Source organism: Lepus europaeus, chromosome 7 (assembly GCF_033115175.1).
Source record: "Lepus europaeus isolate LE1 chromosome 7, mLepTim1.pri, whole genome shotgun sequence".
Classification (NCBI taxonomy): domain Eukaryota; kingdom Metazoa; phylum Chordata; class Mammalia; order Lagomorpha; family Leporidae; genus Lepus; species Lepus europaeus.
The window spans coordinates 113727940-113743536 of NC_084833.1; the positions used below are offsets into that span (position 1 = coordinate 113727940).

General features: G+C 41.1%; 1 protein-coding gene across 4 annotated transcripts in view; it reads left to right on the forward strand.

Moving 5' to 3' along the window:
- Nucleotides 1–15597, forward strand: part of CCDC15 (coiled-coil domain containing 15) — a 93535-nt gene that overhangs the window by 51734 nt on the left and 26204 nt on the right. For all 4 annotated transcript variants that reach the window (XM_062197261.1, XM_062197263.1, XM_062197260.1 and 1 more), the window contains one exon: nucleotides 273–376. In XM_062197261.1, coding sequence (XP_062053245.1) covers nucleotides 273–376 — 104 coding nt within the window. The remainder of the gene's footprint in view (nucleotides 1–272; nucleotides 377–15597) is intronic.

Below are 15597 nucleotides of genomic sequence, written 5' to 3' on the forward strand. Positions count from 1 at the left end.
ATACAATCATTTCCTCAAGTACTATTGACAAAGGATTATACTAAGGGCAAACTAAATTAGTATTCTGCTTTGAGGGTGAACAATGAATTGCTATGTTCTTAAAAATATAAAATTCTTGTGTATGATATTGTCTTGAGTCACTATAGACAAAGGTAAATTAAGGACATAGTCCTATGTGACATATGGTTTTCTTATCTATAGCAAAAGAATATTTCCTTCCTTGGAAAGTCCTCTGGGAACAAAGTCTTAATAATTTTACTTCTTTTCTTTAGCGTCAAAAGCAGTACCTGAGACATAGACGACTTTTCATGGATATTGAGAGAGAACAAGTTAAACAACAACAAAGGCAAAAAGAACAAAAGAAGAAAATTGAAAAGTAAGTTCTTTGACTCTCACTGTGAGCCTTAAATTACCAGTTAAGAGGTTTTGAGAACTAAATTTTAGAAATAATCAGGCAGTAGTCTTTTTTGTGTTTTTTTTTAAAGATATATATATTTTTTTGAAAGGCAGAGCAACAGAGAGGGGTGGGGGGCAAGTATCTTCCATCTGCTGATTAACTACCCACATGGCTACAACAGTCAGGTCTGGGTCAGGCTGAAGCCAGGAGCCAGGAACTCCATCATCCTGGTCTCCTACATGGGTGTCAGGAGCCCAGCTCTCGGGCCATTCTCTGCTGCCTTCCCAGGCACATTAGTAGGAAACTGGATTAGAAGCAGAGTAGCTAGTACTTGAATCAGCACTGTGATGTGGGATGCCAGCATTGCAAGCAGCAGCTTTACCTGCTATGCTGTAAAGCTGGTCCTTAGTAGTTTAGCCTTTTAATCCATATAGGAAACAACTAGTTTGATGTTGCTAGAATATGGAAAGATAGTGAACAGCTATTTTGTTTAATTTTTAAAAAATTTTTGTATTTGAAAAGCAGAGTTAGAGGAGAGGGAGAGGAAGGAGGGAAGAGAGAGAAGAAAGAGAGATAGAGAGAGAGAGAGAGAGAGAGAGAGAATTATTGATCTTCCATCAGCTGGTTCACTCCCCAAATGACTGCAACAGCCAGGGATGGGCCAAGCTGAAGCCAGTAGCCAGGAGCTTCATTCAGGTCTGTCATGTGGGTGCAGGGGCCCAAGTGCTTGGGCCATTCTCTGCTGCTTTCCTGTGCAGATTATCAGGGAGCTGGATCAGAAGTGGAGCAGCCAGGATTCAAATCAGTGCCCATATGGGATGCCAGCACTGTAGGCAGGGATTTAACATGCTGTGCCACAGTGCCAGCCCCTGTTTAATTTTTTTAATAAATCTTATTTTTGAGAGCAGCTTTCAAGTTAATAGCAAAACTGAGCAGAAAGTACAGAATGTACCTCCTGCACCCCCATATACAGCCTCCCCCACTATCAACATCCTGCTCTAACCTATATGAACATATTATTACTCAAAATCTGTAGTTTACATTAGGGTTCCCCCTTGGTGTTGTGGCTTCTGTGGGTTGTGATAAAATATAAAAGGCGTGTGTCCACCAGTATCACTGCCCTGAAAATGCTGTGTGCTCTACCTATTACTCCCTCCCTATCCTCAGGACCCTAGCAAACACTTTCCTCTCTACTGTCTCTGTGGTTTTTCCTTTTCCAGAATATCATATAGAATGTTTTTTATTCATATGTGGGTGTCCAGTTGTTGTAGAACCACTTGTAGAATTTTCTTCCTTGTATTGCCTTTGCTCCTTTTCCAAAGATCAGTTGACTGTATTTGGATTCTTTATTCTATTCTGTTGATCTATTTGTCTTTCCCTTTATAAATATTATACCATCTTGATTACTGTAGCTTTATAGTAAGTTTTGAATTTGAGTAGTTTCTGCTCTCCAACTCTGCTCTTTTTTAATATTGTGATGGCTATTCTTGATCTTTTGCCTCTCCATATAAAGTTTAAACTCAGTTTGCTGGGATTTTGACTGGGGTTGTGTTGAATCTGTAGCTTAAATTGGGAAGAACTTACATCTTGACAACATTGAGTCTTCCCATCTGTGATCATGGTGTATCTCCCCATTTATGTAGGGCTCCTTGATTTCTTCCATCAGAGTTTTGTAGTTGTGTTTATGTAGCTCTTCTATATGTTTTGTAGGCTTGTATCTAAATTTTTCATTTTTTAGGACACTAATGTAAGTGGCATTATGTCTTTAATTCTAAATTCTACCTGTACATTGCTGCATATGGGAAAGTGACTAATTTTTATACATTAACCTTGTATCCTACAACCTAACTATGTTTGCTTATTAATTCTAGGAGAGGTTTTTTTGAATTTTAGAATAGATGATCATGTCATCTGTGAATAATTTTATTTCTTCTTTTCCAATGTGTATACCTTTTCTTTCTTTTTTTTCATTCATTCTCTTCTCTCTCTCTCTCCTCTCTCTCTCTTTTGGTATGATTGCATTAACTTGGACTTATGATAATTTTTCTTCTCCAATATTATTCATAAGTTTTCCTTTATCTTGGTGGTGATTATTTCTATAACAGGAGTATTCTTTCTTTCTTTCTTTATTTTTTATTTTTTTGACAGGCAGAGTGGATAGTGAGAGAGAGAGACAGAGAGAAGGGTCTTCCTTTTGCCGTTGGTTCACCCTCCAATGGCCGCCGCGGCCGGCACGCTGCGGCCAACGCACCACGCTGATCCGAAGGCAGGAGCCAGGTGCTTCTCCTGGTCTCCCATGGGGTGCAGGGCCCAAGCACTTGAGCCATCCTCCACTGCACTCCCTGGCCACAGCAGAGAGCTGGCCTGGAAGAGAGGCAACCGGGATAGAACCCGGTGTCCCGACCGGGACTAGAACCCGGTGCGCCGGCGCCGCAAGGCGGAGGATTAGCCTGTTAAGCCATGGCGCCGGCCAGGAGTATTCTTTAAATAAAAAAATTCTTTAAACATGCACACACATACATACACAGATACATTCAGTAGAGCAGTCATGGCAAAGGCAATGGCAAGTCATGGCAAAGTAAAAAATATTTACTTGGGTTCTTTTAAGTACTTTCACACGTATTTCATTTTATTTATAGTTTGCTCATGAGATCATTCAATCAAGCTTGTCTGTAACAGTTGTAGGACTGAAACAGAGTACAAATGCAGACTTAAATACCTTACATCTAAATATTTAAAAATCATAAATAAAGCAAAAATTGTTAAATGAAGAATATTCCATTCTCCTAGCTCAACAATATGATTTCATAATGACCTAGAAGATCAGGTCCAAATTTGTAAGTACCAGAATTCTCAAAGTTACATGTAGAAATAGGGCAGCATGGGGAGAGACACCCCCTAACCTAGCTTCTTTCATTTCCTATTATAACTCTATTTCATACTGCAAATTATACATTATGCTGAACCCAGCCTAGATATCTAAGTTCTGTACACATGGTCTATAAGTAGCTACCTCTTAATATCCCACTGAATCTAAGTACACACATAAAAGATGAAGTATGCTCTCAGGAAAGCAAATGTGGAAAACAGAATTGTCTAAAAGATCCTGAAAATGGACTTGAAAAGTTGTAGTAAAGAATTCGGGGGGGGGGGGGCTGCGCTGGTGCTGTGGCATTGTGGGTAAACCCACTGCCTGCAGTGCCAGCCAGCATCCCATATGGGTGCTGGTTCGAGTCCTGGAAGCTCCACTTCCAATCCAGCTCTCTGCTATGGCCTGGGAAAGCAGTATAAGATGGTCCAAGTCCTTGGGCTCCTGTACCCATGTTGGAGATCTGGAAGAAGCTCCTGGCTTCAGACTGGCCCAGATCTGGCCTTTGTGGCTATTTGGGGAGTGAATTAGCAGATGGAAGGCCTCTTTCTCTCTGCCTCCACCTTTGTAATTCTGCCTTTTAAATAAATAAACAAATAAATTATATATATATTCCATATATATATTAATATATACATATTGCATTATATAAGAATTCTAGGGTCATGAGTACCCGGAATAGAGTCTACAAGAATAAACAGAGGTTTCAGATAAGCATATTCCTCTAGCCGCCCAGTCTCTGAAGCCTTTAGGAAGACAGGTGTCCAGAGGCAAGCCAAAGTAAGACTATTACAAAAGTGTGTCCTTTGGAGGTGCATATTAGAGTGCTTTCTTCCCATGTTAGAGTACCTGAGTTCAAGTCCTGGCAATACTCCTGATCCCTGCTTCCTGCTTTTGTGCACTCTAGAAGGCAGCAGGTGATGGTTTAAGTAATTGGGCCCCATCACCCACATGGGAGACCTGGATCATGTTTTTGTTTGCCAGTTCCAACTATGGCCCAACCCAGCCGTTGCAAGCATTTGGGGAATGAATGGAAGCTCTCTTTCTTTTGCTCTCTCTCTCTCTGTGTGCCTCTCAAATAAAATCTTAAAAAAGAAATATAAAATGTGCATCCCAAGGAAGGAACTCTCCTTTTATCCAGGTAAGAGTGAATTTTCACTTATTCAGAAAACATTCATTTTGCATTTTCTACATCAGAGGCATTATTTTAGTTGATATAAAGGTAAGTAAAATATAGTCTCTTTTCTTGAAGAACTCAATCAAGTTGTGGAAGGAAGCTAAGAAACCAATGTATGCAAGTAAGTAATATAATTAGTACTATTGCAGAAATAAGTCTTCCAAGAGCACAGAAGAAGGGATCACTGGTTGTGTCTGGAGAATTAGAGAAATTACTACATTTCATTTGGGCCTAGGTGGATAAAATATGTGTTGGGGACAGGGATAAGGATGGTGAATTAAAAAAAAAAAATCAAGATAAGCCAAATGAGAGTAGAAGGAAGTAGTAGTGTTAGTGAGTTTTATAGTTTACAAAAGCATTTATATATTATCTTGTTAGGTACTTATCAACAACAAAGCAAACAATCATTGATAACATATTGCTAGGCCATGTACTAAATGCTGATAATATAAAACTTGAATATGTGGTAGGATAAGTTTGAATATACTATTTATTAGCTATGTAAACTTCAGTGAGTTACTTTACCTCTGAGCCTCAATATCCTTAATTATAAAATGGAAGTTATAATACCTATCTTCCAGTTTATTGGTAGAATGGAGACTGACTTAACATATTTTCCATTTAATAAAATCACAATAAAAATTATCTGTAACTACCATGATGTTGATAGTGATGGAAGGGTAGGAGTGCTAGTGGTGGTAGGGATGATTAATAGAATGAACATTGATGGAGGCCAGACAGATGGAAAAGAAAATAAAGTTGTTATAATGATAAAAATGAGGGGCCTGCAATGTGGCATAGCAGGTAGAGCCACTGCCTGCAGTGCTGGCATCCCATATGGGCGCCAGTTTGAGTCCCAGGGGCTTCACTTCTGATCCAGCTCTCTGCTATGGCCTGGGAAGGCAGTGGAAGATGGCGCAGGTCCTTGGGCCCCTGCACCTGCATGAGAGACCCGGAAGAAGCTCCTGGCGTCTGGTTTTGGATTGGTGTAGCTCTGGCCGTTGCAGCCATCTTGGGAGTGGAACAGTGGATGGAAAACCTCTCTCTCTGTCTCTCCCTCTGTCTGTAATTCTGCCTCTCAAGTAAATAAATCTTAAAAAAATAATGAGATAAGGATAGTCTGGGGAGGACAAGAAAGGCTTTGTAAATAAGTTAATACTCAACTTTGATCTTAATAAATTTGAGTGTTCCAGGTGGCCAAGAAATTTAGCATGATAGCTTAAGATATGCCTGAGAAATACTGTGAAAAGTGAGGTGGCCTTGGCAGAAGGAAAGTGACAGAGGGGCTATAACAAAACTTTTGAAAGATTTTAAGACATAAGATTTATGGTTTGATTTGTCTCTTACATGTCTGGGAGTAGAATGCAGAATAGTTTGAAGAATACAGAAAAGTAAGGCAAAGAGTGAGTTAAGTTATTACAGGAAGAGTTAGAGAAAAAACGGCAGAGGAAGCTCCACACAAATTAAAGGGATGCCGTGGGCCTACATGGAAGGTGTGGACATGCACAGCTCAGGACCCCAGCAGCTCTGGAATGAGGCGAGACCAGTCTTCAGCAGCCCAAACCACTGGCGATAAAACTGTGGGAAGAGCCAGGTGGGAATCCGGTTTGGAGCCCTGTCGGGTATAGTGTTCCTGCCAAACTAGAGAAAAAAAATAGGGAGGGGGAGCTCATTTCTCTCTCCCTGACCACCCTGCAACTGGCATCCTATAACAAGTTGATAGAGGGCAGGTACCATTTTGGATATACATTAACAGCTGCACCAGCTCATGTCCGTGTGCCCAGCAACCAGCCAAGTGGAGATAACTGAGTCTGGCAGGGAGAACTGCCAGGGGGCTGGGTGCTCGTGACTGTGGGAGGCTTGTGTGCTGGGACTGTGAAAACACTATGGCTGTGTGGGCAGTCTCAGAGTGTGGCTAGGACTTTGGGCAGTCACTGTGCTCAGGACTCCCTGATTCCCTGGTGAGGGTCATTGCTACTCAATCTGTGCTTACACCAAGGACTGCACAGATTTCTTTGGTTCTTGTGGCAGTGTGGATGAATATTATACAGACTGGATCTAGTGCCCAGGCACTGGTCTCTGAGCAGAAGAGGTGAGCTGAAACTATGCCAATAGAGCTGAACCTACCTGCCCTCTGATTTAAAAAAACAAAAAAGGAGAGATTTACCACGCCCAATCTGAATGTCACCTTGGACACTCCCTCCACCCTGGAGCACTGAACAGAGCTCCCTGGCCACACCCACCACATGCCTCTAAATATGCACTGAGAAAGCAGACACTCCATTGATCCACAGAGACACAGTCCAGAGATTAAAACCATCACAGGAAAAAAAAAAAAACAAAGAAGAAACCAATGAGTAACTCCACAAATGCTGAATAATAATTCAGGAAACAAGAATAAGGAGACAACATGACACCCCCAAAAGAACACAGTTTAATACTAAAAATGTGAAGATGAAGAGATTGAAGAAATGCCAGAAATTGAATTCAAAAAATTGCTCATAGGATTACTTAGAAGTAACCAGAAGCAAATTCATGAATTCATGAAATCCAAACATGGCATGAAAGAAAATTTCTCCCATGAAATTGAGATCTTAAGGAGAAATCAAAATGAAATCTTAGAAATGAAGAATTTGGGGCTGGCATCATGGTACAGTAGGTTAATTCTCCACCTGTGGTGCCTGCATCTCTTTTTCTTTTTTTTTTTTTTGACAGACAGAGTGGACAGCGAGAGAGAGAGACAGAGAGAAAGGTCTTCCTTTTGCCGTTGGTTCACCCTCCAATGGCCGCCGCGGCCGGCACGCTGCGGCTGGCGCACCACGCTGATCCGAAGCCAGGAGCCAGGTGCTTCTCCTGGTCTCCCATGCGGGTGCAGGGCCCAAGCACTTGGGCCATCCTCCACTGCACTCCCGGGCCACAGCAGAGAGCTGGCCTGGAAGAGGGGCAACCGGGACTAGAACCTGGTGTGCCGGCACCACTAGGCAGAGGATTAGCCTGTTGAGCCACGGGCCGGCATGCCTGCATCTCATATGGATGCCAGTTCTAGTCCCAGCTGCTCCTCCTCCAATCCCGCTCTCTGCTATGGCCCGGGAAGGCAGTGGAGGATGGCCCAAGTCCTTGGGCCCCTGCACCCACATGGGAGACCAGGAGGAAGCACCTGGCTCCTGGCTTTGGATCGGCACAGCTCCGGCCGATGTGGCCATCTGGGGAGTGAAGCAATGGAAGGAAGACCTTTCTCTCTGTCTCTCCCTCTCACTATCTATAACTGTACCTCTCAAATAAATAATAATAATAATCTTTTTTTTAAAATGAAGAATTCAATAGAACAAATAAAAAAATGTAGTAGAAATCCTTAACAACAGAATTGGTGAAGCAGAAGAAAGAATATCAGACTTAGAAGGCAAATCCCAGGAAATTTTACAGTCAGACAAAAAACAAGAAGAAATTAGAAAACTAAAAAACACTATTGGAGATCTACAGGATGCTATCAAATGTATGCGTCTTGGAAGTTCCGGAAGGCATGGAAAGAGAGAAAGAATTAGAAGGCCTTTTTAGTTAAATAATAACAGAAAACATCCCTAATTTGGAGAAAGAAGGGGACATCCAAGTACAGTAAGCACATAGAACTCCTAATAGACATGACCAGAAAAGATCTTCACCTTGACACTTTGTAGTCAAACTCTCCACAGTAAAACATAAGGAAAAGATTCTAAAATGTGCACGAGAGAGTTTATGAGTTTCCATTATATATTTTGACATGAATTTGCAGTCAAAGGCTGCTGCTGGAAACAGAGAACCAAGAAGTACTTTTATTGGTCTTAAGGAACTGAAGTAACAAAGTTGCAGACTCGAAGAGTCTCAAACACTTGATTGGTTTTCTCCTCAAAACATTTCTGAAGGCTAAAAGGCTAAAAGATGGAAATTTCTATCTGGAAAGCAGATTAGGCATCTATTAGTCTGTGGTGCAGAGGAGATACGGAGTTCAGGACTCAGTTGGAAGAAAGGTTCAAGGAGTAAATCTACATAATTTCAGTTGAAATCCATGGAGAATATACATTAAAAAGATGATTTAACTAGCTGTAGATTAAACCTACCTAAACTACAAAGCAGCCTTGATTCTTCTGACTTCTGGATTAAGCCAATGAATGTGGTGTGGCTGGCATCCCATGTGGGTGCCAGTTCGAGTCTTGGCTGCTTCACTTCTGATCCAGCTCCTACTAATGGCCTGGGAAAGCAGTGGAAAATGGTGCAAGTACTTGGCCCCTGCCCCCCAAATGAGAGACCCAGATTAGACTCCTGGCAGGTGAAAGACTTTCTCTCTCTCTCTCTCTCTCTCTCTCTCTCTCTCCTCCCCATCCCTCTCTCCTTCTCCCTCCCTCCCTCCCCCCCTCCCCCTCTATCTTTGTACCTTTGCCTTTCAAGTAAATAAAATAAATCTTTTTTAAAAAGACAATGAATGCTGCACTCTCTAACAGAGAAGTGTGAACTCTCTGTGGTCATAGATAACATTAGTTAGAGCCTCTAAAAATGTAAAGCAACATTCAAAATTCAATCAAAATTGTTCAACTATATGAAAAGTAGACCAGATGGCCAAAAGCTAAGAGAAGGAACCAATAATAGAAGCAGACTCACAGATGACACAGATATTGGTGTTAGCAAAGACTTTAAAATAATTCATTAATATGCTCAATAGAGGAAGAGATGTAGAAAGAGGTGAAAATATGGAGAATTTTTATGGAGAATTGGAATCTGTAAAATAAAAATCAAATAGAAATTCTGAAATTGAAAAATAAAATTTTAAAATAAGAACTAAATTTTTATACAATGAGGAACCACCTCAGACTCACTGGAATAAATTAGGCAGAAAGAGACAACAAACTTAGCAAATACAGATATTGATGAGAATGCAGAACAACTGTAACTAATATATTGATAGCATTAAGTGGAAAAGAGCACAGTTTTTTTGGAAAGCTGTTTAGTATCTTATACTGTTAAATATAAGCCTACCCTATGACCTGATAATTTTACACCTACTATTTACTTAAGAAAAATGAAAACTTAAAAAATACCAAATGATGACAGAATATATTCCTTTCGAACATCTTTGGAATAGTTTCCAAAATGAGTTATATTCTGGGTTATTTTTTAGAGTATGTTCTCTGACTGTAGTTACATTAAGCTAGAAATCATTGAGCAGTACATTTCTAAAGAATTCTGGGTCAAGGTCAAAATTACATTGGGAATTGGGAAATACCAAGAATAACAATGAAGGCAAAACATATCAAAACTGAGGGAGGCGGCAAGATGGCGGAATAGGCAGGAAGCACACTTAGTCCGGGGGGAGAGAAAGTTTAATATAAGTGGAGATACTGCAGGGTCAAGGAAGAGTAGGGGAAGAAACAGCAGCGGAAACTCTTCCGGAACTAGTGATTCACAGTGGACCTGCGTGGAGAGCGTGGGAGCCCAAGTTCGGGACACCAGCGGCAGACTCAACGCACCAGCGCTGGAACGCGAGGTGAGCCGAACCTCCATAGCCCGAGATACCAGCAGGCAAGCGGAAAGAGGAGGCTAGAGGGAACAAGGCTTGAAACTCCGTGGGGAAAAGTTCACCAGGCTAACTAGAAGAGAGAGAAAAAAAAAAATAAAAAAAGTGACTGATACGGACACAAGTTTCTCTCTCTCCGCTCACCTCTCACAGGCGAGCAAGACAGAGCAGGCGCCATTTTGGACATACGTCATAAGCAGGGCGACCTCAGGTCTGCACCAGCCCTGAGCCTAGCAGAAAAACCTGACTCTGTGGGGAGGGGTGAAATAACAGGAGATTAGCATCTAACTTGGCAACCCAGTGGTTGACTGCAGGAGAATTGGAGCCCACACTGAGGGCAGCACAGATTCCCTGTGTGGTCCTTGGGAAAGAGCTTCCGATCTCTGGCTCCTGTGGGTATATCATTTGCCTGCTAACTACCTCCAATTACGTTCAGCTGTGCGGAATTACTTCCCTTTTAAATCAAAAAAAGAAAGAGAGATTTACCACACCTAACCTGGGAGTGTCATCCTTGACACACCCTCAACCCTGAGGAACCAAACACAGCTCTCAGTCCACACTCATCTCAAGCCTCTAAGGCTCCACTGAAAGCAGACAGTCCACTTAATATAGAGCCATAGTGTAACAAGAAAAAACACCACAGTGAAGAAACCAAATATCTCCAACATGCCAAACAACAAACGCAAAAACCAAGCTAACAAGAACAAGGAAGAAACTATGACGCCCCCAAATGAAAAAGACACCCCAATTCAAGATTATGAAGATGATGAGATCGAAGAAATGCAAGAAGCGGATCTCAAAAAATTGATAAGAACATTAAGAAGTTCTCAAAAACAAATTCTTGAACTACAGAAATCCTTCATGGACAAGATAGAAAATCTCTCTCGTGAAAGTGAAATATTAAGGAGGAATCAAAATGAAATGAAACAACTAGTGGAACAAGAAACTCTGATAGTGACTAGAAATCACAATGAAATGAAGAGTTCAATAGATCAAATGACAAACACATTAGAGAGCCTTAAAAACAGAATGGGCGAAGCAGAAGAGAGAATATCAGACTTAGAAGACAGAGAACAGGAAAGGAAACAGGCAAACCAAAGAAAAGAAGAAGAAATTAGAAATCTAAAAAATATTGTCAGGAATTTACAGGATACTATTAAAAAACCCAACATTCGGGTTCTAGGAGTTCCTGAAGGCATGGAGAGGGAGAAAGGATTAGAAGGCATTTTCAGTGAAATACTAGCAGAAAATTTCCCAGGTTTGGAGAAGGACAGAGGCATCTTAGTACAGGAAGCTTATAGAACCCCTAATAAACATGACCAAAAGAGATCCTCACCACGACATGTTGTAATCAAACTCACCACAGTGAAACATAAAGGAAAGATCCTAAAAGGTGCAAGAGAGAAACGTCAGATCACTCTTAGAGGATCTCCAATTAGACTCACAGCAGACTTCTCATCAGAAACCCTACAAGCTAGAAGGGAATGGCGAGACATAGCCCAGGTACTAAGAGAGAAAAACTGCCAGCCCAGAATATTATATCCTGCAAAGCTCTCATTTGTGAATGAAGGTGAAATTAAGACTTTTCACAGCAAACAGAAACTGAAAGAATTTGTTGCCACTCATCCTGCCCTGCAAAAGATGCTTAAAGATGTGTTACACACAGAAACACAGAAACATGGTCACCAATATGAAAGAAGGTAAAGGAAGGAAACCTCATAGCAAAAGATCACAGGAAGCTCAATTTCTCTTTGACATAGAATTAAACTCTGATGCTCTGTTAAAGCAATGTGTTAAAGTAATCTATTATGTTCTCTTGATGTCTGTTAAATTCTAATTGTTCAAAAACAGCTGAATTTTTATTAAGAGCTATGGATTATTTAAATATGTGCTTTTTTCAAAAATTTGAATATCTGCTGCTCATAAAACTAAAGCGTTGTTGGTTCTGTGTTTAGCTGTCCTCCTATAGGTTCCTATGGACTTTTTCCAGCCACTTTTATTGTATTCAGTACTTTGGGATGGCTCTGTAAACAGATGAAGCCAATAATGTATTAACAGTACCAACTGAGAGAAAGTATGGTTAACTGAGGTTACTAAAAAGAAAAAGCAATTCAAATCAATTGGCAATCTACAAAAAGAGTTAAAGATTTTAAAAGCTATTATTAAAATTGCTATATTGGTCTATTATGCTATATTATATGTGTGTACATATTGTATGTCCACATGGGGAAATTTTATTAAGAGTTTTATTTTAAATGGCTTATAGATAAGATTGTCCATAAATTTAAGCTGCTAAAATCAATCAAAGATACATTTTAATTTGTGGGACCTGAATCTGTGTATCATATGTTTTAGACTTGTTGGTAGAAAGAAACTAAAAACATTTTAGATGGTTGTGCTTAAGTTTACTGGCTAAACAAACTACACCATGTTAGATATTTAAGAGGTGTTTTCAAATACATGATTCTTAAAATTTATAGAAGGCATTGGACCTTCTGGTAAATGTTTTCTTAAGTTGTTATCTAATGGTTGAAACGGTTTGCTAAGTATTCATGTGATATTGCTATTGTCAGCAAGCGATCTAGGACTTGCTCCCTCATTTCTCTATTCTAAGCCCAACTTGTTCTTTCATTTCTCTATTCTCTTCAAGGTAGGAAACTAATTCTATTATGAAGGAATCTCTAGGATGCACAATTTAATCTTTAGACCTTATAAAAGAGATGGCTAACATTTTTCTGCAATAGCATAGCCAAAATAAGAACTCAAATAATAATCTCATAGCTAGATTCACTTCGCCATCAGCGAAGTATACAGTAAGTAGAAAAAACCTCCCTTTCAGACCAAAGGGAAAGAAAGTTTTAAGGTGAGAATATAATTTTCCTCATGGGCATTGTCTACCTTAGAAAAACTACTACAGAACATGCCTGTGACTATAGACTTGTAGTTCAGGCCACCGAAGATTAGAGATGGGACACGGGCACTCCCTTGACTTGCATCCTCTGGTCTGCTTTAACACAAACCAGGAGGAAAAGAAAGCTCGGCATCAGAAGCAATGGGTGGCAGGCCTATTAATGGCTGATCTGTACAGTGATCTGCCCTCAAGGAGACCCAACAGGCCAGTCCACTGCAGTGGCTTTCAATGTGGTAAGCCTGGGCTTCAGCAGAAGTCAGCTTGTGAAGAGCCCTGGCAGCTCTGCCAAGAGTTGGATCACTGGAAATGGACCTGCCCTGGAGTCGAAGGATGCCCAGGTCAGAGCCACAGATCTTATTGGCTCTAAGCTGAAAAGCCCTTCACTCAGCCCAACTTCCAAAGTGACCACTGCAGCTGAGGGGATGGTCAAGTAGGGTCAGCAACATTGCAGGCAGAACTCTAAATTTCTTGTTAGAGATGCCACCTGCCTTTACCTGGCCAGCTCTCCTCCCAGGCCAGCCAAGTAATGAGAGTCAACAGAGTGCCTTCCCCTAGGAGGTTCACACCTCCCTTAGGATATACCCCATGTGAAGAGATAGATAGGTCTGGGCCTCTGAATTTACAAGGCCTAAAGCCCACCAGATTATTATCAAGCCCCTTCTATCAGGTTCTATTTGCCTCTCAATCAGAAAACTTAATTGTAGCTTAGACAGCACCTTTCTTAGCTCCTCTAATAATGACTCTGTCCTTTGTTCTAGGCCCTGTCTAGTGCACTTGGGCCTCATTCCTTTGTAATCATAACCTCTACTCTACCACTAATGGCTCTACTCCCAACCTGTGTGTACTGATGGTCCTCTTCCCCACTTAATGCTGTATAATTGTTCAAACCTGGTAAATGCCACTCTTAGGATCATTGGTTACTATCCTCACTCTGTCTTTTATGACCTTGTCTAAATATGATCAGAGTCGGTGAACTTGGAAGGCTTCCATAGCCTTGGCAACTCATGACGACAGCCTAGGATGGTTACTGGCGCCATAAACTAGAGTGTCAATTTGTTGGGTCAACAACAGGAGCCACTGTGCACTTGCTCCTCATGTGGGATCTCTGTCCTTAATGTGCTGTACAGTGTGATTTAATGCTCTAACTAGTACTCAAACAGTATGTTTCACTTTGTGTTTCTATGTGGGTGCAAACTGTTGAAATCTTTATACTAAATTGATCTTCTGTATATAAAGAGAATTGAAAATGAATCTTGATGCAAATGGAAGGGGAGAGGGAGCGGGAGGGGGGAGGGTTGTGGGTGGGAGGGAAGTTATTGGGGGGGGGGGAAGCCATTGTAATCCATAAGCTGTACACTGGAAATTTATATTCATTAAATAAAAGTTAAAAAAAAAAAAAGAAACAAACAAAAAAAAACATATCAAAACTTGTAAGAAGCAACTAAAATAGTGCTTAGAGGAATATTAGAGCCTTAATTGCAATTATTAGAAAAGGAAAAAAAAGCCCAAAGCCAATGTTTTAGCCTTCCATTTTTAGAAGCTTAGAAAAACTACAAATAAAAAAAAAGTCATCAGAATAAGTGCTGAAATTAATGAAATAGAAAATATGCACAACAAAGAAAACCATTAAAGCCAATGTTAATTCTTTAAAAATGTAGTTTTGCTCGGAACATCTCACTTTTACTAATCAATACAAAAGAAAAGAGAGAAAGCATGGTTTGCCAGTATTAGGAAAGGGAAAAGAATCAATACCACAGAGCTTGCAGATATTAAGTGATAAGAAGAAAGTATTACAAGTAACTTAGCACTAAAAAAATTGATATTTTGATGAAGTAGACAAAACTCCTTTTTAAAAAACAGCTGAAAGGGATGCAAGAAAAATTTAAAAATATGAATAATCTTGTATCACTTGGAGGAATTAAATCAGTTTTGTAAAATCTGCTCCATGGGGCCAGCGCTGTGGTGTAAAAGGTAAAGCTGCCGCCTGCAGTGCCAGCATCCTATATGGGCACCAGTTCAAGTCTCAGCTGCTCCAGTGATTAAAATACTGCCGGGGGGGGGCAAGATGGCGGAATAGGAAGGGAGCACATTGATAGTTCAGCAAGACACACAGGTTAATAAAAGTGGAGATACTGCAGGGTCAAGGAAGAGTAGGGGAAGAAACAGCAGCGGAAACTCTTCCGGAACTAGTGATTCACAGTGGACCTGCGTGGAGAGTGTAGGAGCCCAAGTTCGGGACACCAGCGGCAGACTCAACACACCAGCGCTGGAACGCGAGGTGAGCCGAACCTCAATAGCCCGAGACACCAGCGGGAAGGAGAAAGAGACTAGAGGGAACGAGGCTTGAAACTCCGTGGGGAAAAGTTCACCAGGCTAACTAGAAGAGAGAGAGGGAAAAAAAAGAAAAAAAGTGACCGATACGGACACGAGTTTCTCTCTCTCCACTCACTCCTCAAGGGCGAGCAAGACAAAGAGCAGGCGCCATTTTGGACATACGTCATAAGCAGGGCGACCTCAGGTCTGCACCAGCCCTGAGCCTAGCAGAAAAACCTGACTCTGGGGGGAGGGGTGAAATAACAGGAGATTAGGATCTAACTTGGCAATCCAGTGGGAGACTGCAGGAGAATTGGAGCCCACACCGAGGGCAGCAGAGATTCCCTGTGTGGTCCTTGGGAAAGAGCTTCAGATCTCTGGCTCC